At 41.7% G+C, this 23,838-nt stretch overlaps 1 protein-coding gene across 3 annotated transcripts in view; it reads right to left on the bottom strand.

The window, feature by feature from the left end:
• LOC135219814 (thioredoxin domain-containing protein 16-like) overlaps positions 1 to 23,838 on the bottom strand; it is a 439,137-nt gene that overhangs the window by 180,703 nt on the left and 234,596 nt on the right. For all 3 annotated transcript variants that reach the window (XM_064256898.1, XM_064256899.1, XM_064256900.1), the window contains exon 13: positions 4,844 to 5,075. In XM_064256898.1, the coding sequence (XP_064112968.1) occupies positions 4,844 to 5,075 (232 nt within the window). The remainder of the gene's footprint in view (positions 1 to 4,843; positions 5,076 to 23,838) is intronic.

Below are 23,838 nucleotides of genomic sequence, written 5' to 3'. Positions count from 1 at the left end.
TGATGAAAAAGCCTTCCCCTTCCCGGGAATCACATTCACTCCCGAAGAAGAAGGAGCGACATTACAAATATCAGCCTGGTGGCCTCCCAATACTTCCAGCGACGAATCAATGGAAGAAAAGGAAGGAGACAGGAACAACGCTACTATGGGGGTTGAATAATGCAGGAGATGAAGCATCGGGAAGAGGCGAAAAACCTTCCCATGAAGGAAGAGTTGAAACCCTCCGATGTTCTCTCTTGCTATAAAACGACTTCCACTGCTCTTTAGGCCGACCTGCTTGTTCACATAAGCGACCACTGCAGTGCTGTAGGACATGAGAAAAACAGAATGACCCTCTACTTTCTCCCGAAATTCCTTCAGACCCAGAAAGGCTGCCTTTAACTCCAAGATGTCAATATGCTGCTGTTTGTCCTCCAAACTCCAAACGTCCGAAGTAATGAGGCCGCCTAAATAAGCACCCCAACCTGCGAGGGAGGCATCTGAAAACAGAAGGAAGTCCGGGGGAAGAGAAAGCAGAGGAATACCCTTCAAGAGATTCCGGTCATCCAACCACAAAAGAAGGTCTTCTCTCACTTCAAGGGACAGAGGAACCCTTATTAGGGGCGAGTCCCCCGCCGGAGACCAGAATTCCCTGTCTCCATTGCAGAGACCAAAAATGAAGTCGCCCATGAGGACCAGCTTCTCCAGAGAAGACAAAATTCCCAGAAGAACCTGTCACTGACAAGCTGACTGATGTAGTTGCGATAGGAAGTCGCGCGCCACCACTTGAGACTGCCGTATCGATGACCATGCCCAGATAGAGAATCCTTTGACTGGGTATGAGGTTTGACTTCTCTTGGTTAACCATGATGCCTAGTTCCAGACAAAACCGAAGCAGACAATCTCTGTCCTGCGGCAGCTTCTCTCTGAAACCTGTCAAGACCAACCAATTGTTGAGGTACCTCAGCAAATGGATCCTCTGAGCATAGGCCCAACTTGAGACGAGAGAGAAGACCCTTGTGAACACCTGAGGGGCTGTGGTCAACCCAAAGCACAGGACTTTGAACTCGAAGACCTTGTCTCCAAGAGAGAAGCAAAGGAACTTCCTGGACAACGGATGAATAGGGATCTGGAAATATACGTTCTTTAAATCTATCGACAGCATGAAGTCAGCTGCCAACACTGATCACAGGGTCTCCATCTTGAATTTTGTCTTCCTTATGAAATGATTAAAGGTGGATACGTCAATCACAGGCCTCCAACACTCTGACGCCTTGGGCACCAAGGATGCGACTGCAAAACCCCGGAGATGGACACATCACTACCTCTATTGCATCCTTGTCCAGCATCTACACTTCCTACCGGAGAACCAAGAACTTCAGAGAATCTGGGGGATACACCCACCTGAGCAGAGGCTTGTCTGAGAGCAGGAGAGAGAAGTCGAATGGCAGTAGATACCCCACCCGAAGGACATCAACTACCCACTTCTCTGCCCCATAACTCTGCCACTTGGCCCACTGGCCCACCAGGCACCCCCCCACTGTGGCAAAGGAGAGGGAGGGGCGTCTAACCAATCGACGACCCCCCTTATTTCTGCCCCTGGAGCCCCTTCTTGACCTATAAGAGCAGGAGCGAAAGGGACATTGGTCTTCTGACCTAGACTGGGACAAATGGGAAGGCCCTGCCAAAACCGAACTCCTAGATGGCCTACCAGGCGATGATCTCCGTGACCGCTGTTGAACTTTGACACAGCCTGGTGCATTAACCTGTCCTTCGTGTCAGCCTGACGTCGGTCTATCGCATTCTCCAGCTCAGTCCGAGGATTCAGGGTCAACCGATCTTGCTACCCTGGACAAAGCTGTGTCTCTCCTGATCAGGAGAAAATTAGCCCACAAATTGACGCTGAGGTGTGCGAGATATGAGAACGCCTTGCCCCCAGACTGCAACAAACTGGCAAGAGAAGAAGCACTCGCCAACCCCTCTGGAGACCTGTCAGAAGCTATCTTGGTAATGACCGTCGACCAAAAGTCCAACCAAGACACCGTCTGTAACATGGAGGCTGCCGTAGGCTCCAAAGCTGAGGCATCCTGCGGAGACAAGGATGGTGCCACCGACCTCACCTGCTCCAAAGTTAACCCTAGCTTCAGATGAATGATGTCCGGGTTAAGATGACGAGATATCGAGTAGGCAAAGTTCATAGTATAATACTTCCTATGCCTCGTGAGTGGAGGGAGAAGCAACTTATGCAAGACCATTGGATATGCCCTGATAAGGGAAGCTGAAACGACGAATTGGGATCTTGCATAGCCCCCAGCAAGGCTTCCAAGCAGGAAGGAGTGAGCCCACGAATGAGATCAACAACTTCGGTAAAGGAAGACAAAAATTCTTGCATGTCTCCCTCCTCCTGCTCCAGCAATGGAGACCAACGACGAGAAGAAGATGCAAGCTTATCCTCGTGTAAACCAACAGAAGAGCCAGCAGCCAAACAGCCCAAAACGCAAGCCGATCTGTCTGGGCTGGAGCCAAGCGCCAACTCCTGCAATGAACCAACCACAACACTAGGAAAATCACTATGCACACTCCCAATAGTTGACTCGCATACGTGGCCATGTGCAAGGCGGACACACGTACATGCGAAGGAGAGGCGTCTCAAACACTTGACAAAGAACGAGAATTCCTTGGAGTCGAACCCCGGCCAGCATCAAGGGGAGGGGGAGACGAACACTCTGGCTGCACTATTTCTGTGTTCACAAATTTCGATCTCTTCACAGGTGCCTTGAGATCCTTACGGAGACAAATAGGCCCTGGTGCCAAAGAAGCGGAAGAATCAGCAACATGTGCACGAACGTGCAAGGCTGCAACACACTCACAACTCGATGCAGAGGATGAAGCAGTCACTGCAGATTGCATAGGGGATGAAACACTAACACTCTCAGGAACACTTAACACTCCCAAGAACACGGGCCTGCCGCTCCTCACTCGTAGATGAAGAAAAGGCAAAGCCCTTAACCTTCCAATGCTTGATACACCAACATGGCAGAGATGAGGGAGAAGGAGAGGATGACAGCACTGACTCCTTACACATTCTCTTAGCAGGAGGGAGGGGGGGGGCAATGCAACACGTTTGTTCCCAGTCTTCCCAGCTGACATGGCAGCAAACCTATCTTCCAAAACAGAGTCCAATCTCTTACAAACAGCCTGACATAAAGCCTCAGACAGACCAGCAAGAAAGGGCCCCAACGACATGGAAGGGAGATGGAGCATACTGGATGACGTCACGGGAGCAAACGATGACGACACAGCAGAGCGAGGCAGCACAGCAGAGGGAACTGGGAGTGACGTCATCGATGGAAGTGATGTCACTAGCGGTGCTGATGTCACAGCTTCCCCTCAACCTGATGAGGAAGCAGGAGCAACTGGCGGAGAGATACAAAATGGATGACCCCATGATGTCACCAGCGGCACTGACTCGAAGAAGCAGCAAGCGTCAATGGCGGAGCAATACAATATGGCTGACCCCAGCTACCAACGAAGACGGGGCCAGGAGGAGGGGGGAGTGCTTGGGTAGCCTGAGGGGGGGAGGCGAGCATCCATGAAGTGCGTCAGCAAACCCTCCAAGGAGGGTGAACCACGTACCCCAAGTGACCCCCCCCAGAGCACCGCCATTTTGGACGCCTCCGAATCTGAAACAAAGGAAACTGATGAAAAAGCCTCCTCCCTCGCAGGAAGTAAACTCCTGAGGAAGAGGGGGTGACATTACATAATAATAAACCAGCCTGAGGGCCTCCCGATACTTCCAATGATGAATAAATGGAAAAAAAAGGAAGTAGACAAAGGCACAACGACACTAGCATGGGTTGTGAATGCGGCAAGAGACAAAGCATCAGGGAGAGGAGATGAAAATACCTCCCACGAAGGAAGGGTAGAAACTCAACGATGCTCCCTCTTACTATAAAATAACTTCCACTGTGCTCTAGGCCATGCACAACATTCTGGACAGGGATTCGTTATGGTACAAACATAAGAACGAAACCTACTGCATGTGGAGTGTGGGTTTGTCACTGAAGAAGCCAGGAAATGAGAACACGGGAAACCTTGAGTTCCCGGGCACATACGTTGGCGAGGCTGAGAGGGAGCAGAAGAAGCCACAACACAAGCACACACACACAGAATCACAAGTGAAAACAGGCAATGAAACAGGTAAAAGGCTGAGAGAGGGCAACCGTGACTCTCACTCAGGCACTTAAGAAAAAGACTGAAGCGGTGGCGTGATTGCGAGGTCCTTGACCAGTTTTCACCCGATATACGCATGCGTTGCCAGATCTCACAAGATTCCTTGCTTTTCATCTGCGATTTAACCAGATCCAGCTAGGCACTAGAAAATTATCCTATTGTTAAGACCTCAGGTTTGTTTGTGTATGAACAATGCGTAATTGCTTCTACCTATAAGAATTATTTTAGAAACTCAACAAAAGAGTTTGGAGTCTTGACATCCTAATGAACAGAGAGTGTCTTGTGGATGTGTTTGTCAAAATCAATAGACAAGCAAGTTGACAGGTGTCATAAGTGATATACAAATGTGAATAGACACAACACCAATAAAGGGAGGAGATAAATTATGTAAGGAAAAAGAAAGGGACAGATGTGGGTGTTTTGCCTCAGGGGATGGCTCATTTCACATATAACCTAAAAAAAGGAAACTGAAGCAGAAACATTAATAATGATGATGGTGATAATGTTGATGAATGTAAGCAGGGAACAGTATTGAGATACTCCTATGAATATCATAGTGCAGTATTGAGATACTCCTCTGAATATCATGGTAACAAAAAAAATTAAAAAGAATGAATCTATTTGTTCTTACAGCAAAATTGTTTTCATCAAGCTTTCACTATGAATATGTCCATTATAGGTAACATTTGCTTCTTTTCTAGGGTAAATTCTTAGCTCTGGATAGCCAGCAATTCCTAAGCCATCACAAAGTTTTGGCCAATCAAAGCAATTAACACGATGCAAGGAAGCTTTGCTTCCAAACTGATGGAGAACAGGAACAATTTCATTCATGTGCTGTAACAGCATACTGCTGACAGGATCCCCTGAAAGCAAAGAAAAGACTGGGTAAAACACAATTTCAAAATATGTGGAAAATTAATAAAAATGTACAATTTATGAAATAAAGCCTCATACATATTAATTTTTCATTTTGTTTTGTACATGGTGATAAAGATAATGAATACATATATATTAACAAGGAGGAGCGTCTCCCCCCCCCCGCTATTTTAATATTTGGTATGCGTTTAGCCAGAGCGTTAGGCAAACTGGTAACACTCAGTCCCTCCCCCCTCTCTCAAGGCGATCACTGGCATAGCCTTCCTCTCTCTCTCTCTCTCTCTCTCTCTCTCTCTCTCTCTCTCTCTCTCTCTCTCTCCATTATCTAAGGTCACCAAATCAGAGTCAGAACTACAAAAATAGACATTTATTCAAAGTAAAGTACTAACTGAATAATTCAGGTTTTTACAGGGTAATTAACAGAATAATAATAGTTCAAGTCTCACAGACAACCACCCGGTATTTAAATGTCTTAATCAGTAATTAGTCACACCAATTATCTCTTCTCCAAAATATTATAGTTCCCTCCACTAGGACACTCAGGCCCCTCACTAGGACACTCAGGCCCCTCACTAGGACACTCATTCCTCTCACTAGAACAGCCTGTTTAAAAGCCAGGAGAACACACTAGTGAGCACACACAATTGTAAAGACAAAGTCAAAAGATTAAATGAAATGGAACATCTTTACAAAATGTCAAAACAGAAACAAGCCATCCCTTTGGCTAAATCATAATGATTCTTACCCATTGCAGCCTGGAACATCACACACAGAAACAAATATAAGTTTCACAGAGCTATCCCAGCATTCTGCCTTTTCTCCCGTAGCTGTCTCCCTAGTTCTTGGCTAAACCATGCCATTAAGAATGGACATAGTTCGTACACGTACACATGAATTTACACTCTTCGTCAACGCCCCAAGTAACTGGTCACAGCCAGTTTCCAAAGGCACCTTGAACAATAGCCTCTCAAACTCACATACCCACAGAACGAACATTGACCTGCTAAGTAAGCATTTTAGTGTCACACCATCCCAGAAAAGATTTATTAGCTTTCTTAAGGTGTCGCTCGGACTCTGTCTCCATGGGAAGTTAAAAATGATAAGTCTGCACATTCTTAAAAAGTCACAGCACATCACATTATAGGCAGTCCCCGGGTTACGACGGGTTCGGCTTACGACGTTCCGAGGTTAAGGCGCTTTTCAATTATATTCATCAGAAATTATTCCAGGGTTACGATGCCTACAACGCTCATCTGGCAGAAGAATTATGACACCAAAAATGCAAAATAATCAATATTTGAAGGTTTTTGATGCAAAATGCAATAAGAATGCAGTTTACGTAGTTTTGAATGCCCCCAAAGCATTAAAAGTAAGGTTTTCTTAGGATTTTTGTGATGTTTCGGCTTACGACGATTTTCGGGTTACAACGCGTCTCAAGAATGGAACCCCCGTCGTAAACCAGGGACTGCCTAATGGTATAATAATTATATTATTAATTACAGTGGTACCTCGAGATACGAAAGGCTCAACTTATGAAAAACTCGAGATACGAAAGCCAATACAAAAAATTTAACGGCTCTACATACGAAAAGTTTTCAAGATACAAAAGATTTCTGAAAGTCCGAGATTCGCCCAGATAACAATTTTGAAAATCGCGCTGCGCGCCGCCATCTTAGTATACTAGTAGACTCGCCACCATCCTCCTGCTCTCCCATTGGTTCCTGATGCTAGTGCGGCCATGAAATCCTTCTCTCCTATTGGCCAGCATCCCTCCCATCATGCATCTACTATGTACACGTGGTGGCGTGGCTCGGCCACTTGGTACCAGCATTGTTATAGTACGCACTGTGCGGTATTGCCGGTTTTTCGGGATCGTCAATGTGTACGTAATACTAATATTTAAAAAAAAAAAGTGACCGAGATCTCTCACATGGGATAAGTGATCAAGGTCTCTCTCATGGGATAACTGGAAACTTTGCAAGGTTGGCAGAATCTCCACTCCCTGCTGAACAGAGGGTGTAGACCAATCACTTACAACATGCATACCAGTATGTAGTGTACGTATAATCAAGGCACTTCAGTTTATGTTGAAGGTCAGCAGCCGAACATTCAGTACCCAAATCAGTTGCAGAGAGAGCATTTGGTTGAACAGGGTTTTGATGGATACCAGGGCCAACAGAGTCATGAGGTGCAAAAAAAGAAAGTTGAAATTCTGTAAAAAAAAAAAAAAAAAAAAAAAAAAAAAAAAAATAACTACATAAAGTAAAAAAGTAAAAAAAAGTTAAAAATCAAAAAAAGAAGAAAAAAACGGCAGGAATTAAAGCAGCTTTTCATAAAGTGCAATCATTTGTAGAAGACACCCCCCAAAAAGGCTCACACAGGAACATTGTGAAAAAGTACGTAGGCAGAAGCAATCTTCCTTGGATAGTTACGTTGTAGTACGCACGTATATTTTTTAAAGTGTACGTACGTACATATTACATAAAAAAAAACGGAAGAAATTAAAGCCGCTTTTCATAAAGTGCAATCATTTGTAGAAGACACCCCCTGAAAAGGCTCACACAGGAACATTGTGAAAAAGTACATAGGCAGAAGCAATCTTCCTTGGATAGTTACGTATGTACGTAGCCTCACTCAAAAGGTAAGCTTCCACATTTTACGTTACAGTAATAATATTTCTTGTACACTAATATACACTTTATTTACAGGTTTTGCATTTTTAGTCTTAATTTAGGTACTGAATGGTCCAAATTGTTGTAGTATTTCATTGTTTATAGGTCAATTTAGCTTTATTATGAAATTTAATGGGGTGTTTTTGGAGGGCTTGGAACGGATTAGCCATTTTACATGTAAAATGTGGTCCAAGATACGAAAACCTCATGATACGAAGGGCGCCTTGGAACGGATTAATTTCGTATCTCGAGGTACTACTGTATAGCCCTCTTTTATATAGCATATAGAGTAGTTTAACGCCTATGTAAGATGTTCAAAAGAACAGTAACCACAAAAAGATACCTCACAAAAACCATGTACAGTACCACAATCAACATATGAAAGCACAGACCAACAAAATGATAAAAGTACTGTATCTGAATTGTATCCCTATATTTCTTTTAATATTGGTAAAAAAATACAAATCTTCAAGAAGATGCCCAGGAAAAATTCTGTTATCTAGTACTGAACATCCTATTTTCACAATGGATCAATAATTTCTATTCACTACATTTAGCCCTTTACTAAACAAACCTAAGATATCTTGAGATCAGTGATCTTTAAATTTTGGATTTACAATGGGATATCTCATAAAAAAGTTAAATGCTAATACGTGTATAGGACTAGTACGAGATGTCTCGTGATCCACAGTGTTGTTTTAAGGTTTATCAAGATATCTCATGTTATTTAATACTTTTGGTAGTGGTGCTTGCTGATGGAAGTCAACAGTTATTGAGAATAATGACTTTTTAGTTTTTTTTTTTGCATCGACTAGTATGTGTCATTAGTAGCATTTCAATAGTCATCCCGCTCATTTGTTTGTTTGTTTGTTTTCTTCATTTAATCTGTTTCTAGGTAAGTTTGGTTATTTTATTTGTGATCTTAAACTGTTTATATGTTATGTTATTGATATATCATGATGCCGTCGTATCTTTTTTTAGCTAATCACTTCGACTATTCTATGATACGTCGAGTAACCGGCAATCTTGAGAGTTCAATCGTTTGTTTTATATGTCCTTCTCTCCTGTTTTTTTTGGTAAGTTTGGTTGTTTTACAAATTTGTCATCTTTTACTGTTTATATGTTATATTACTAATTTATTGCAATGATGTTTTCTCTTGACCATTTTGTGAAATGTTGAGTATACGTATATATATACATGTATAAATTTTTTTACACCAGGTATGCATCATTACTAGCTCTACAGTGGTGACTCTAAGAACCTGTTTTTTTTATTTCTTCTTTTCTATTTTCTTTTTTTAATCAATGCCTTTTTCAAAATTACTAAAACTAAGCATACGAGATATCTTGTGATAGACAAAATAGGTATAATTTGTAGAGGATAACTCGTTAATGACCTTAAAAAAGTTTCAAATTGAGTTTTTAAAAATCACTATTTTACATAAAATAATCATAATTTATTGTTGAAATAAGAAGTCTAGTGTCTAAACAACTTATATTTTCAATTTAATTAAATCAAATAATTGGAATCTTTGTTTGAAAAATAGGTCCTTTAAGGCAGTGATTCCCAACTTGACCATACCATACCAAGGACTCCAGATATATTGAGTCCCAGCTGTGGACCCCAGCCAATCAAAAGTTACCATTATGGGCAGTTTCCGGTTATCGGCAGACTCGGTTATCAGCGATCCAGTTTTATGGTGCTTGTCTAGCGCCATAAAATCGGTGATTTATAGCGCCATAACAGGATGAGTTCCAGTTATCAGTGCCATAAGGATGTTTATGGCGCCAATAACCGGTTATCAGCACCATATATCACTGAGTTTTGGTTAATGGCGGTTTTCACTTATCGGCACACCCCCGGGAACGGAACCTCCCCTGATAACCGGGGACTGTCTGTACTGGGATACCAGTACAATGTAGTACATTTAATATTTGCATATTCCCGCACAAAGTAGGTATTAGTGAATAGTATATAAAATATTTTCAACATTTTGTATTGCTTTAAATTCAATAGTGTAAAATTGTGTATAAACTTTTTCTGAAATTACAAAAATATTAATTTTTTCATAGTGCCTTCTCCTGGGGTCCCCCCAGACCCCAGTTTAGGAAACTACTACTCTTTAAGGGGGTTAATAACACTACTCACTCAAGGCTGAAGTATGAGCAATTAAACAAAAATGCAGCCTCACTGAAAAAATAAAAGCAACAGTATTTTTCCTGCTCTTACTTTGACCTTAGTGCAACAAAACCACTGATGACAGTTTACGATACCATTGGTGCTTCATGAAATTCTTGCACTTTTATATTTCAAAGCATTCAATGTCAAGGTGATACATTTTATCATTAGACTACTGAAAATCATCATCATTCACATTACAAAACAGGTTGTCCCTTTATGGGGTGAAACATAGAGGAGTTCTTTATACTCTTCTTCCTTTCCTACCATTATCCCTACATTAAGGGGTTGGTTGCTTGATCCGCCTTCTCCACTGCCTTCTATCAAAGGCATCAACCTCCACCAAACCTCATCTCTCTATATCTTCCTTCATTTTATCTTGCCAACTAATTCTCTGTTTCCCTCTCAATCTTCTTCCTCTACCTCTCAAGCCCTCTTCACTCCCTCCTTGTCATCCATCCTAAATATGCCCATACCATCTCAATCGTGACTCTTATTACTTCTGTAATCTTTATTAAGCCTGCCCTTCTTATTTCATCATTTTCCAATCTCTCAAGCAGCGATATTCCCATAATACACTTCAGCATTCTCATCTCTGTTCTCTCAAGCTTTACTTCCTCTTTTCTCCTTACAGCACGTTTCCGATCCGTACATTAACACTGGTCTTATCACTATGCAATAGATCTTGACTTTTAGCTTGATTGGCATTCTCTTATTGTATACTACTCCATCTACCTCTCTCCACTTCCCCAAAGCAGCTTTTATCCTATTGTCAACTTCAGCATCACATCCTCTCTCTTGGCTTAATTAAAGTAGGTCCCAAGTATTTAAACTTTTCCACCTGTTTTAATCAAGCCTTTTCTTATTTGTATTACTATTCTGCCTCTATCTTCCCTACCGCTCACCAAAACCTCTTCTTTATTCACATTCACCTTTAAGCCACCCCTCTGTAATCTTCCTCATTTTTGGCAGTAATCAGCAGATCACCACCATACAACAACTCCCACAGCTCTTCATTCCTAATCTCTTCATGACCAGCACAAACAAAAATGGGCTTACTGCTTAACCCTTGGTGTAACCTAAAACTAACTTCAAAGTATTCTGTTTCTCCAACTGCTGTTATTACTTTTGTCCTTGGCATGTCTTCCTCTTCCCACATAGCTTTTAATAAATCCAGCATCCATCTCTCTCCCTCTGTACCTAATAATTTGATCATTTCAATCTGGAACTTCGATGGGCTTGGTGCTTTACCATTGTTCATTTTACTTAATGTTCTCTTCACTTCTCTATCCTGTATCTCCCTCACTGGTCCCTCTACCCTCTCTGCTTCCCCCATCTCCTCTCTCTCATTTTCAGTACTATTCAAAGTTGCATAATACTCTCTCCATCTCTTTTTAATGTCTTCATCCCTTTACAATATATTTCCATCTCCGTCCTCGATGACATGCAATTTACCCAAATCCTATCTCTGCCTTTTCCTTAAGTTTGAAATCTTATAGATATCATTTTCTCCTTCCCTTGTTCATAGCCTTTCATTCAACTGCTCTGCCACCCTTCCAATAGCCATACCTACCCTCCTTCTCCCATCTCTTTCCTCTTCTCTGTACCATTCCTCTGCACCCTGTGCATGCCTTACTTTTCAGTCCTTGAATGCTTTTGATTGTCTTTTAATTGATTCTTGCACCTCTCCATTCCACCACCACTTTTCTCCTCTCGACACTCCATATCAGCTGGTTCTTCCCACCAGTTCCTTCCTCTGCTTCCCCCACACATTTCTCTCTTGTCTGCCCAGATATTTTCCACTCTGTTACCGTGTCCATATTCTGCATTCCCCCTTTTCAAGCACCTATCTCACACAATCCTCCTAAGTTACCTCCCTTTTCTCATTTAAGGACCCAAATCTTAGTTCTAGATCTCTTTCGCTTTTTTTGGTTTCCTACCTCTCATTTTAAAATCCATCACCACCAACCTATGCTGTTTAATACACACTTCTCCCAAGATCACTTTGCAGTTCATCACATTGCTTTTGTCGGCTCCTCTAACCATGATGTAATCTATTTGGCATTCCACTCCTCCACTTTCGTAAGTTATCAAATACTTATCCAACTTCTGAAACCATGTTTTCATACATGCCAGTTCAAAACTCTGAGCCATCTCCAAAATATAATCTCCATCTTCATTTCTAATTCCAAACCCATGGCCTCAAAGTACCTCCTTCTACCCATCTCTTCTCATTCCCACCCTGCCATTCATATCAGCTTCTATTAATAGTCTCTTCTCTTCTCACTGTTCTAATGACAACCTCAAACTCTTCTCTACATAATTCTTTCTCTTGCTCTTGGCACCCCATCTGAGGAGCGTATACTGATATTATAATTATATTTACTACTTTGTCCCCTATTATAATTGGAAAAAGCGTATCATTTACTCTCTTTACTTCTATCACTCGTTCATCCCAGTTGTTACTTACTATAATTCCAACTCCATTTCTTCCCTCTCGTGACCCACTGTAATACAGCTCATACCAATTTCCATTCTCTCTAGTTCCACTCCCTGTCTACCATCTCCAGCACATACAAGAAATCTATCCTCTTCCCCTCCATCACATCTACTATCTCCCTCAGTCTTACTGTTAGAGTACCACTATTCCACATGCCCGTTATCTTCCACTCTTTTGCTAACTTCTTCAGCCACAGTTGTGACCCCTGAGATACCCTTCGCCCATTTATCACGCCAGAAGGGGGATTCTGACATGCGTCACTTACAGAGGACGCTCTAGCCGCATTCATATTGCTTAAAATATCAGGCATGGTTTATTGTTTGGCAAAGGGGTTTTTATGACCGCATGCCCTTGCTGTCATCAACCACAGTTATTGGTGGTGGGGCTCGCCTTTAACTAAGAAGTCCACCTCCAAGGCAGCAGTTTCCACAATTATTGGCAGTGGGCCCAGCCTTTTACTAAAGAGTAAGACTGCAAGGCAGCAGTTTCGACCATTATTGGCGGTAGGGCTAGCTTTTTACTAAAAAAGTAGGATTGCAAGGCAGCAGCTGTCCTTTTAGTCGCCTTTTACGACACACAGGACCTATGATGCAAAATAAAATTACTGATAACCTAAGTGTATTAGTAAATTTGCTGCTCTGAAGTACTAACTCCTACACATAAACACAGCAGACCACCCTTATACATGGAGTTACATGGACTGAGGAGCCTTAAACTTATCAGTCCACAATGGGGCACACCTTGTAGAAGAAAACAATCTCATATGGGTGTAAATCATATCTATTCTTGAAATGATAGGTAGTTGTGCTATGTATTCATGACCTTAACTGGTAGTTTGTTCCAAAATGAGAGTATCTTATGTTTAGTTCCTACAAGGCTGGTGCCGAGCTTCAAAATTTCATTTTCCATCCCGTGGATACAGTCTGAGTGTTTTCTAAGCAGATGTGTACTATATACAAATTGTCAACACTATCATACTTCTGAATATCTCATACAGTGGTACCTCAGTTTTTGTACATAGGTAATCCATTCCAGAACCTCCTACGATATTCGAAACATGAAAACCAAAGCAATAATTCCCATATGGAATAATATAACTTACTATTAATGCGTTCCCCGACACCCCCAAAAATATTAACAAAAAATACATTTTACAGGGATAAACAGTTTTACATACGGAAAAGAATGAGAAATAAATATAAATGAATAATGAAATGAATACAGGTACTCCTCATTTAACGACGTACTTGTTTTACAACAATTCAGAGTTATGACAACAACATGAAGAGAGAGAGAAAGAGAAAAAACCACAAAATAAAAATAAAAACATTGCCAATGGTGGCTAAGAGAAAGGCTATTCAGTGCCAATAATCTAGCCTATAATCTAAACAATAAATAAGGCTTTAATATACCTTATAAAGAAAAGCTATACAGTTGAACCTCTTAAATTCAGCATTCTATGTTCTGGGAACTTCACTGGTTGGCTTGATTCAGCCGCCATTAGTTTGTTGCGCAGCCGAACGGGTGGCACCACGTTTGTTTACAACTTCAAGACAGCAAAAATTATACCATATCTCCTTTGTTTTAGTGAAAATAATTCTTAGTAATGAAAAGAAAATGTGTGAATTCTTAGTAATGAAAATAAAATGTATGAAGTCAAATATGTTTCTTATATTAACTTGAAAATAAATATATTTTTTTAAATATTCCACTTGAGAAGTCTCTACTTAGTCAATCCTTTTAATCAAAACAATGAGACATTTGCCATGCACAAATTCCTTACTGTTAGTATGCTTGAAAGACTTACTATATGTGATACATTTTGATAATTTTTTATACAACTGTGTTCTTACATACGTATTCGATATGTCACCCATGAGATCAGAGGATACTAGAGGTAAGAAGTGCGAGCGTAAATCTTTATCAATGCTAGAAAATGCTTATCTCATTAGCGAACAGTTTAGTGTTCACTTTCCTCAATAGATGGTGTTGTGCTATGTTTACGTTTTAACAGAGACATCAAATGCCCCGTGATAGCTGAAATTTATTCATTATTTTTTCATTTCACTACGCTCTTCAATAAAAATAAATGACAAAGAAACTAATAGTGATAATTATGAAATTCCAAATTTAGACTATGAAAGTCACTGCTAATAATGTGCAGATTCTAAGAAAAGTTTACTGTGGGGCATCGCTTAGTCGCAGATCAGCAACCGCAGAATCAGTTATCCACTGGTTTTTTCTTAGACCGCTTCTCGTGCTATATTGCTGGTTTGAATCACAGCATCGCAGGTTTGTTCGTGTTGTGTATGCGATGTTTATCGGTAGGCTAAGTCTTGGCCGCGGTCCAATAACCACCAACATACATGAAAAGACTCATATTATATTAACTGACAATAAAGGTAATACATAATACCATTCCCACCTTATATATTATAGGGATATCTTCATAATAAATAGCCTATTCAAGGTATATGAATGACGTTCATTGGTAAGCTAAGCCATATAAAATTACTAAAATGTAGTTGTACGCATAAGGTTGCGTTCAGAGCGACCTTTATTGTTCGATAACCTGGTAGAAATTTTAATAGTAGTAGTGTAATTATGGTAGTAATAATATTAAGGCTAAAATTAATTTGAACTTCATTATTATTTTGGTAATACAGTGGACCCCCGTATTCGCATTCTCCGGATTCGCAGACTTACACATTCGTAGATTCTTCTCGGGAATGTTTCCCCGCATTATTCGTGGAAAATTCACATATTAGTGGTTTTTTCTATGAGAAATATCCACAAATGCCTGGTTTTTATAGGGGTTCCAACTGTTCATGGGGGGGGGGTGTCTGGTATGCATTCCCTGCAAATAGGGGGGGAGCACCTTATATGTAAATAACTTCTCCGAACACTGCAGTCATGCAAACGATAATTGTCGTAGATTATCGTATTGTTGTTTGCGATTGGCAACGAAGTGTAAACAAAATATGTAAAACCATTTTTTACTTTGTACATTATCGTCATATCTTCACAATAAATACGCTATTTGTGGAGTAATTCCATATCAGTACAATCAACATTTATCTATGCGAGGCTAGTCAGCTGACAAAATGTACGTACATGAAAATCAAATTATGGTAGCGTTCACAGCAAGATTATCTTTCAAAATTTTAATAGTACTAGTCATGGTAGTAATAATGTTTGGAATATAAGCGACATTCATTTTCAATACAAAATATCATAGTTATTTTGGTAGTAAATAATAGTTTAGAATGATCATATGTACACTGCATTGTTAGGGGTTTGTGGCAGCGATGAAACAAACAAAATAATGTTTTCCTTTTAGGTTACACATTTAGGAAAAACATGACATAGAATTGGTTTTGTGACTTCGATTATTTTGATATTTTTAATGATACAATAACTATCATTTGTACTACTAACACCATCTTCACATAACTAATGTACAGCTGTGTAGTAGTACCATGCTCGGACGGATCTGTTGAGTCCAGTGTTACCAATTTTGCATTTTTAATGCTAGCTTTAATTTTCTTGAAGTAATTAGCAAGCAAGAAAATTTTCAATCTAGCATCTGGCAGGAAAACTTGCATTTTTTTAAATACATCTAGCATATATATTTGACATCAAATCTTTGTAGGTAATGTTAAGTTGAATATTTCTTTTACTCTACTATGTTTGATACATCATGTAAGAAAAAAGAACAAAATCTTGCACATTTTCAGGAATTGAACAGAATAGTTTTCGAATTATTAGGAATGATGTAACTGTGCATGTTAGAAACATGTTTGGATCTAAGCAGAGAGCAATCGGTTGAAATTGGCTAGGTGGCATTGTTCTGTATGATGTGAATTTTTTAGCACTTTATGGAGCAAAATCTAGCGAGAAATTGCCATTCCCATTTGACAACACTGGCCTACCCAAGTTTGTCTAAGTTTTGTTTATGTTGTACTGAAGTGTGGTGTTTGCAGCGGTTGTACTGAAGTGTGGTGTTTGCAGCGTTCTTTAAATTGTACCCATATAAATAAGTTAATTATGTGGCATCCAAAAGCCCTGATTCTTTTACTCTTATGGGAAAGAAGCCTAAATGTCAGATGAAGGTTATTGCGTGTAATATATTAACTTGGGCTGTGAAGAAGGGAAAGGATGTTTTGCTGCATGTTGCTGGTAGCATTATCTTTTTTATTCATCCGATTGCACTGCAAAATTGTCACCATCTTTATCTACATAGATCATTGATGAGTACCCATATGATTTCATAATTTTGATATTTCTCTTACCTCTCTCCCTCTCTTTCCTTGTAAAAGAAAAGAGGTCCACGTGAGTAGGTAATAGCACATGTGTATGTAAGCTTCTAGCTGTGATCCATAGGCTAGTAGGCTACATATGTACAGTAGTACGTATACTACATATATCTTTAAGGCTAATGTTGCAAAATAACTTTGAAACTGTCTTGAATTTAGTTTAAGGTGATAGTTGAAGACATATTTGGTGTTGGAACTAAAGTAGGCAGTTATAAAATGATATTGTTATGATACAATAAAGTTTGTTCATACTTACCTGGCAGATATATATATAGCTGTATTTTCTGAAGTCCGACAGAATTTAAAAAACTTCAGACACACGCAGTGGTCGGCCAGGTGGTTAGTACCCATTCCCGCCGCTGGGAGGCGGGTATCAGGAACCATTCCCATTTTCTATTCATAATTTTTATTTCCACTGTCCCCTGAGGGGAGGTGGGTGGGTACTTGATTATATATATCTGCCAGGTAAGTATGAACAAACTTTATTGTATCATAACAATATCATTTTGTTCATGAAACTTACCTGTCAGATATATATATAGCTGAATCCCACCGTTGGAGGTGGGAAGAGACAGAATAGAAGGATTTTGGGAAACAAATGCATGCAGATGATTTACATCTTGGTTCCACCTGTTAGCATAGCTGACTTCGTGATTACTGTCCCAATCCAAGTCTGCTTCTGCTTTACTAGAGTTGCCAGCGAGGTAGAGACCTATAAAGCTGGTGCACTCCAGATGATCTGTCAACGGGGGCGTGACCACAATGTGACTAGACCATATTGACCATACCATGAGGGCTAAGAAGTAAAATAAATATGTATATATAAATATATATATCACCACCTGACCAACCTAGCCAAAGTTAAGGTGTGTTAACTAAGGCTTAAGAGTTAAGAAGTCGCCGTTGTCGGCGACTCAACAACTAAATTAAGAGCTCTTCCTAACCATTTTCTACAGGATAGGATGAGTGGTACTTCTTGCCCCAAGATTGTGTCTGCAGACACGTATGGCCCTAGCAAGCAGGCAGATCTCATATGCCATCTTCACATCTCGCAGGGAGTGTGAAGTGAACACAGAGTTGCTTCGCTAAAACATGGTACTCAGGATGTTGCTGAGTGCCATGCTCTGTTGAAATGCTTCCGAGGCCGCACCCTCACCTCGTGAGCATTCAGATAAAAAGATTTCAAATTTTTGTGCAAACACAATGAAGGAGCATTTTTGAAAGAACTTCTTAACACTAAAGCCAGGGTGTTCTTCGATATGGGCAAGTCTGGTCTTTTTTTCGAACACTGCAGATTGCCCGAATGACTTCGACTTTCTTGAGTTTTATGTAGATAAAACTTGAGAGACCCAACAGGGCACAGGACTCTCTCTGGCTCCTGCCCACTAACTTGTGCCATCCTTGCTTCCAAGCTCCTGGCCCAAGGACAAAACGGGTTTCCAATCTTAGGCCACAACGGAAGGCTTAGAGAGCACACCGCCTTGTGTTCTCTAAAGCCAAAACTTGTGACGATGGCTTAAAATCTCACTAACCCTCTTTGTCGTATCTAGGGTGGTTAGAAGAAGGCCTTCCTGATCACATGCAAGAAGTAAACAGGTAGGAGAGGTTCGAATGCTTTGACATCAAGAACTTCAGACTACGTCTAAGTTCCATATTGAAAGCTTCGATCTAGGAATGCACAGTCAGTCCGTCTGTACTAAAGTCAGGTGACCGACCAGTTGACCAGTCAGACGAATCAAGGACAGCAAGGCTGTACCCTGAAGACCATAAGGCACTATTCTTTGCTGAAGGATGAGTGTCTGGACTGCCTGGGCGATTCAATCTAAGCAAACCTTGGGGGGGTGTATCAACGCGCACCCCAACGTCGTCAGCGAATCAACTCCTTGACTTGAGCTTCTGGTGCCAGGAGAAAGGAGCGAGGAGCAAAAAGGGTGGCGATTCAGATCCCGAAAGGAAGAATGCCTGACAGTCCAACCTGGTCTGTTACACGATCATCGGGGTGTATAAACGCAACCGACTTCGTCAACAAGAAACTCAGGGCTACTATATGTCGCCTGATCTCGCACGAGTGTCTGACTCCGAGAAAACAGGCGAGACAAAAAGTAGATGGTGAGCGAGTTTCGAGATTCCACAGAACTCAAAGATCGTGAAGGGCTTTGTTGTTTGACAGATGCAAATCTCTGAGCCCAAAGGCCGTCAACAACATATTTGTGTATTCTTTAATAGTTGTGACTGTCAGCTTATCCCATTCTTCAGATGGAAATGGAAGACGGTAATCTTATTCCTGTCAACATCTCGATAGTCTGAACGTAGTCAGACTCAGAGAGGAGAGGTTATAGGTACCTTTCGAGTTAGAGTAGACCGACTCTCTCGGAAAAGGTCCTTGGAACGTGAACTAGGAAGGATGTGACCTCTGTGAATCCAGGATCCTGAAGGCCAACATGGGGCGATCAGCGTCATTGTCGCTCCCTGTGACGTCATAAATCCTCTTATTACATTTCCTAAGCGATTGAAAAAAGGGAAAATAGACTAAACATCCATCCCCGTTCAATATCATAGGATGGCGTTTAATGGTACTGATCCCGGATCGAGAATAAGGGAGCAGAGAAGAAGAAGCCTCTTCGTACTTAACATATCGAAGAGAAGAATGAAAGGGCGTCCCTAAAGTCTCCACAACTCTCAACTTACTTCTAAAGAAAGATTCCACTCAGAAGTCAATAGTTGCTGCCGTCGATCGAGACGATTCGTACGGACTTTTGCAATCCTGTAACGAACCTCTAGAGGATCGTTACATTCTACGCCTGTTGTTATAATAGGCTCTTCTCGTAAACTCGAACAGGGACCGAGAGAAGATACTTCTTAAGATATGAGAGAGCTGTGGAATATCAGAGTTGATATAGACCACTGGTTCCAAAAACTCGTTTCGAGGACTGGAGGGACGACCGAATTGCTTTTACTTCTTTCAGATTAAGATCCAGGACATCTGAAACCCTATCCAGATGTCCGGCACCTTCTTTCTATCACCTCAGGTGATAGACGCACTGAGAGATGTTCAGAATCATTCCTAGATCTTGAATAATATTTCAGTTTCCCGGTAGGAAAAAACTGTGGAGGTCTGAATTGCAGTTTATTCGGGGAAACAAACTTCTTCAGGAAGGAAATGGTCCCCAGCAAGCTCATCCATTCCCTCCCCGAGTATGCTTACTTCCCTAATAAGGCTGCGCTTTGCCTAAGCAGGAGAGCATATAAAATGTTGCGGTAGACTCGTAGTTCTATACCGTGCGGTAACGAGCACCGAAAGGATTAAGAGATAACTCTGTTGAACATAGTAAGGCAAAACGAATGCAACGTTTATTCATTCACGTAAGAAATCCCCTCAATCTTAGGCTAAAGTCCGTGATTGTAGGACAGAGATACAGTTAGTCAGTCAATCCCGCAGGAGAGACGTAACCGCCAGCACAGAGATACGGTTAGTCAGTCAATCCCGCAGGAGAGAGACGTAACCTACTGCACATGACAGCGCACGATCTGTTACTGGCTCGGTTGGACTGGAGGACAGACACAGCAGCAGCCAGCAGCTTACGAACGTCGTCTCTTAACTTTATGTCTGGGTTGCCAGCTACCCTATTCTACGAAGAAATAGGTCCGTTATTTTTTGAGCAGAAAGAGACTCTCAAGCTGGTATATTTAAGCGAAACAGAAAACGCTAAATATATAGATGCGTTTGTGTCGTCAGAACACTACCATACAACGGTAAAAGATAAATCGGAAACTCCTGGAAGGCTGCAGGGAGTAACGATTAAATGTCCTTAAAATAATAGACAATAGACCTCTCGGTTGCCATCCGATGAGGTAACTACAGCAAGCGTATATGACTTGAACCAACCAGTAGTAAAATAATGCAAGGCAAAATATGATATTATATCACAATAAAGTTTGTTCATACTTACCTGGCAGACATATATATAGCTGAATTTGGAAATACAGCTACATACATATCTGACAGGCAAGTTTCATGAACAAAACTTAGAGAATCGAAGCAGACAGCTCAAGCTTCTTATGTTATTGGACATAAGCGTTCATTGACGTAGTCTACAAGTCTATTTCTTGTACGAGTCTGCGAATGACGAATGAGAGCTCTTCCGAATCTTGTCAATAAGAGCTTATTCGCTTACGCAATATCAAGTTAATGAGATGTTTGTCAATGAGAACTAACCCATTTACGGGACAAAGAGATATTGTGTATATGAGGGGATACCCACTTACTTGACAAAACGATAGTATATTGTCAATGGGGGAAAGTCACTGAATTGACAAAACGTAATCCAGGAAGTCGAGCATTTTATTTTTCCGATTCCCGTCCCAAACGAGGAAGGGGCAAGAATCCTGTTAAGAGACTGGGCTTACGGCAGGTAGAACGACGATGTTCAATTCGGCAGCGTAGACCCGACTAGAAACTAACAAAATCTATCATCTGAAAAACCCTTTCAGATGGGCTAAAAAGCTTGCAAAATTATCCTGGGAAGAGGAAGAAACTCTCCAACCAGCTTCCTCTCCCGTATCACAACTAATGCCTGCTAAAGCTTAAAATTTATTGGCAGTATGGCAAAGGAAGTCCTGTCTTGCGCTTTCCTGAAGAGCGTCCTTTTGATGAGTGCCTTTGCAAGAATCCTACTGAACGTTGCTGAGAGTCCTGACGTGCAGGACGTCGGTCGTCGAGCCTTTACATAACCCGTAACTGCCTTATCGCAAAGTCTTGACTGCGGTAGAGAAAATGAGATCTTCCCTTGAGCTTTCCTTAACTCCATCCACCTTTGCGAAAAGCAATATAATATTGACAGAGACCTCTTGAATTCACGAAACCCGAGGTCTTGCTGGGTTTCGAAAACGAAGTTGTCTGTTCACTTTAAGCTTCCTCCGAAGCACTGCTTACTTCACATTCTTGAGGCTCAAATCTTAAACAAGAGCTTGAAGAGTTCAACAGAAATGTTCAGCCAGGAGACAAACCTGGCGTGCGCTGGCGCGCGCTCGGCATCCACTGGCGAGGACGCTCGGCGTCCTGGCGCGCGCTCGGCGTCCACTGGCGCGCGCTTGGCATGCACCCGCGCGCACCTGGCGTCCATCCGAGCATCCCATTCAAGCCGAGCGTCAAAAGAAGCATGCAGAAAAGCGTCACGCTCCTGACAGGCGTCAAAACAAGCAAGAGAAACTGCCTTCTTTTTCATATTTCTCGGTGGAAAGACGTACACGTGATCAGGCGATGTTCGCCTTCTTACTTCTCACTGAAACGCATAACGAGAGAGAGGGGACGTGAAGCGTCCTCTTCTATAAAGCTTCTATTTAGAGGGCGCGAGTCCTTCCAAGAGCTCCACCCCTGCACGGGGAGGACGCCTCGGAGGACGAGAAGCAATCCTTCGAGATTCGTGCACGTGCACGATCTTCCGCAGCCCTTGTAAAGCGTCAACAGGTCCTACCGAAGGGACGCCAGATCGATGTGGGTTCCCCGTAACCCTCCTTCGGCTTTCGACATGCCCTCTCCCTGGTCCTGGGAGTTCGACAGAGGTCCAGGCCTAGAGGCGTTATGGGGCGGATCTGACGTTCCCTCCTGACGAGAGAGAGGACGTGAAGCGTCCTCTTCTCTAAAGCTTCTTAGAGGGCACGAGTCCTTCCGAGAGCTCCAACCCTTGCGCGGGGAGGACGCCTCGGAGGACGAGAAGCAATCCTTCAGGATTCGTGCACGTGCACGCACTTTGGCAGTCTGGGGATTTTCATCAGAAACTGCCGAAGGCACGCCAGATCGGTGGGGGTTCCTCGTAACCCTCCTTCGGCTTTCGACATGCTCTCTCCCCGGGTCCTGGGAGTCAAGCAGAGGTCCCGGCCTAGAGGCGAAATAAGGCCGATCTGACGCACCCTCCACTACACAAGGGGCACTGTCACTGCACTTAGCCACTTCACTATTGCTCTCTAAAGCAAGCACTTTCGATTCTAAGTTACGAATCGAAAGAGTATAAGAGAAAGGGCAATAACCTCTACAGACACTGTTTTAGGGCCCGAAGGCAACACTTCAGGGTTAGGAGTAACAATAACAGAAGTAGCACTCTTCACAACAATGAAGGAGAGCGATCACCTCTCGCAGACATATTCATAACCCGTAGGCCATACTATAGGGTTAGGCAAAATAAAGTCTACAGGAAGGTTAGCAGATTCACTTTTGTTTACTGATTAATTGCGTACATACGAATCATACTTTTTCCTTACGGAATTAGACATGTTTACTGATTAATTGCGTACATACGAATCATACGTCTTCCTTACGGAATTAGACAAAGTCTCACACTCCTTACATGACAAATCTCAAGAAAGAAGCAAGACCCATACCCCTCGTGCATACCAAGTGCGGATCTACCGAAGCTTTCGGTAGCCACACCCTAACTTTGCAGACAACACCCTCTGAAACTAGCCTAACTAGATTCAGATATCTTATGCAAAAATGAATCAAATTCAAATCAATTTAAGATAGCATATGCCTAGCCACAAAATCCAAGTAAATAAATTAAAAGACAATTAGGATACTTAGCGGCAATGAAGTTTCCAAAATCCTAAGCCGTAGGTACTGAAAACAGGTGTTTTCAGCACCGGCGACAGAAAAATTATGAATAGAAAATGGGAATGGTTCCTGATACCCACCTCCCAGCGGCAAAATACAGCTATATATATATCTGACAGGTAAGTTTCATGAACAAACATTGGAATAATGGGTCTTGGGTGGGTTAACTATTAAAGTAGGCAGTTTTAAGCAATTTTTGAGGGGGTGCCAGGAAAATGTGGGTATTTACTTATCGCAGAAGGTTCTGGGCCTTAATCACCGACGATTATCGAAGCCCTACTGTAGTACGAAATGAGAGGTGTATGAAAACCAAGGTTCCACTGTATGTTTCTATCAACCAACCCTTAATCAAAACTTTTTCTGAGGTGTTCTAACCTTCTTTGAATTTCAAAGTAACTGACTGATAATATTTTTCATAATAAGCATTAAAATAATTTACCACCAATAGATAATTAGAAATTTGTTGAAAAGATTTG

The sequence above is a fragment of the Macrobrachium nipponense genome, chromosome 1 (assembly GCF_015104395.2).
Source record: "Macrobrachium nipponense isolate FS-2020 chromosome 1, ASM1510439v2, whole genome shotgun sequence".
NCBI classification, from domain to species: domain Eukaryota; kingdom Metazoa; phylum Arthropoda; class Malacostraca; order Decapoda; family Palaemonidae; genus Macrobrachium; species Macrobrachium nipponense.
Note: the sequence above shows the minus strand (reverse complement) of the source record. Positions and strands in the feature narration are given on the sequence as shown.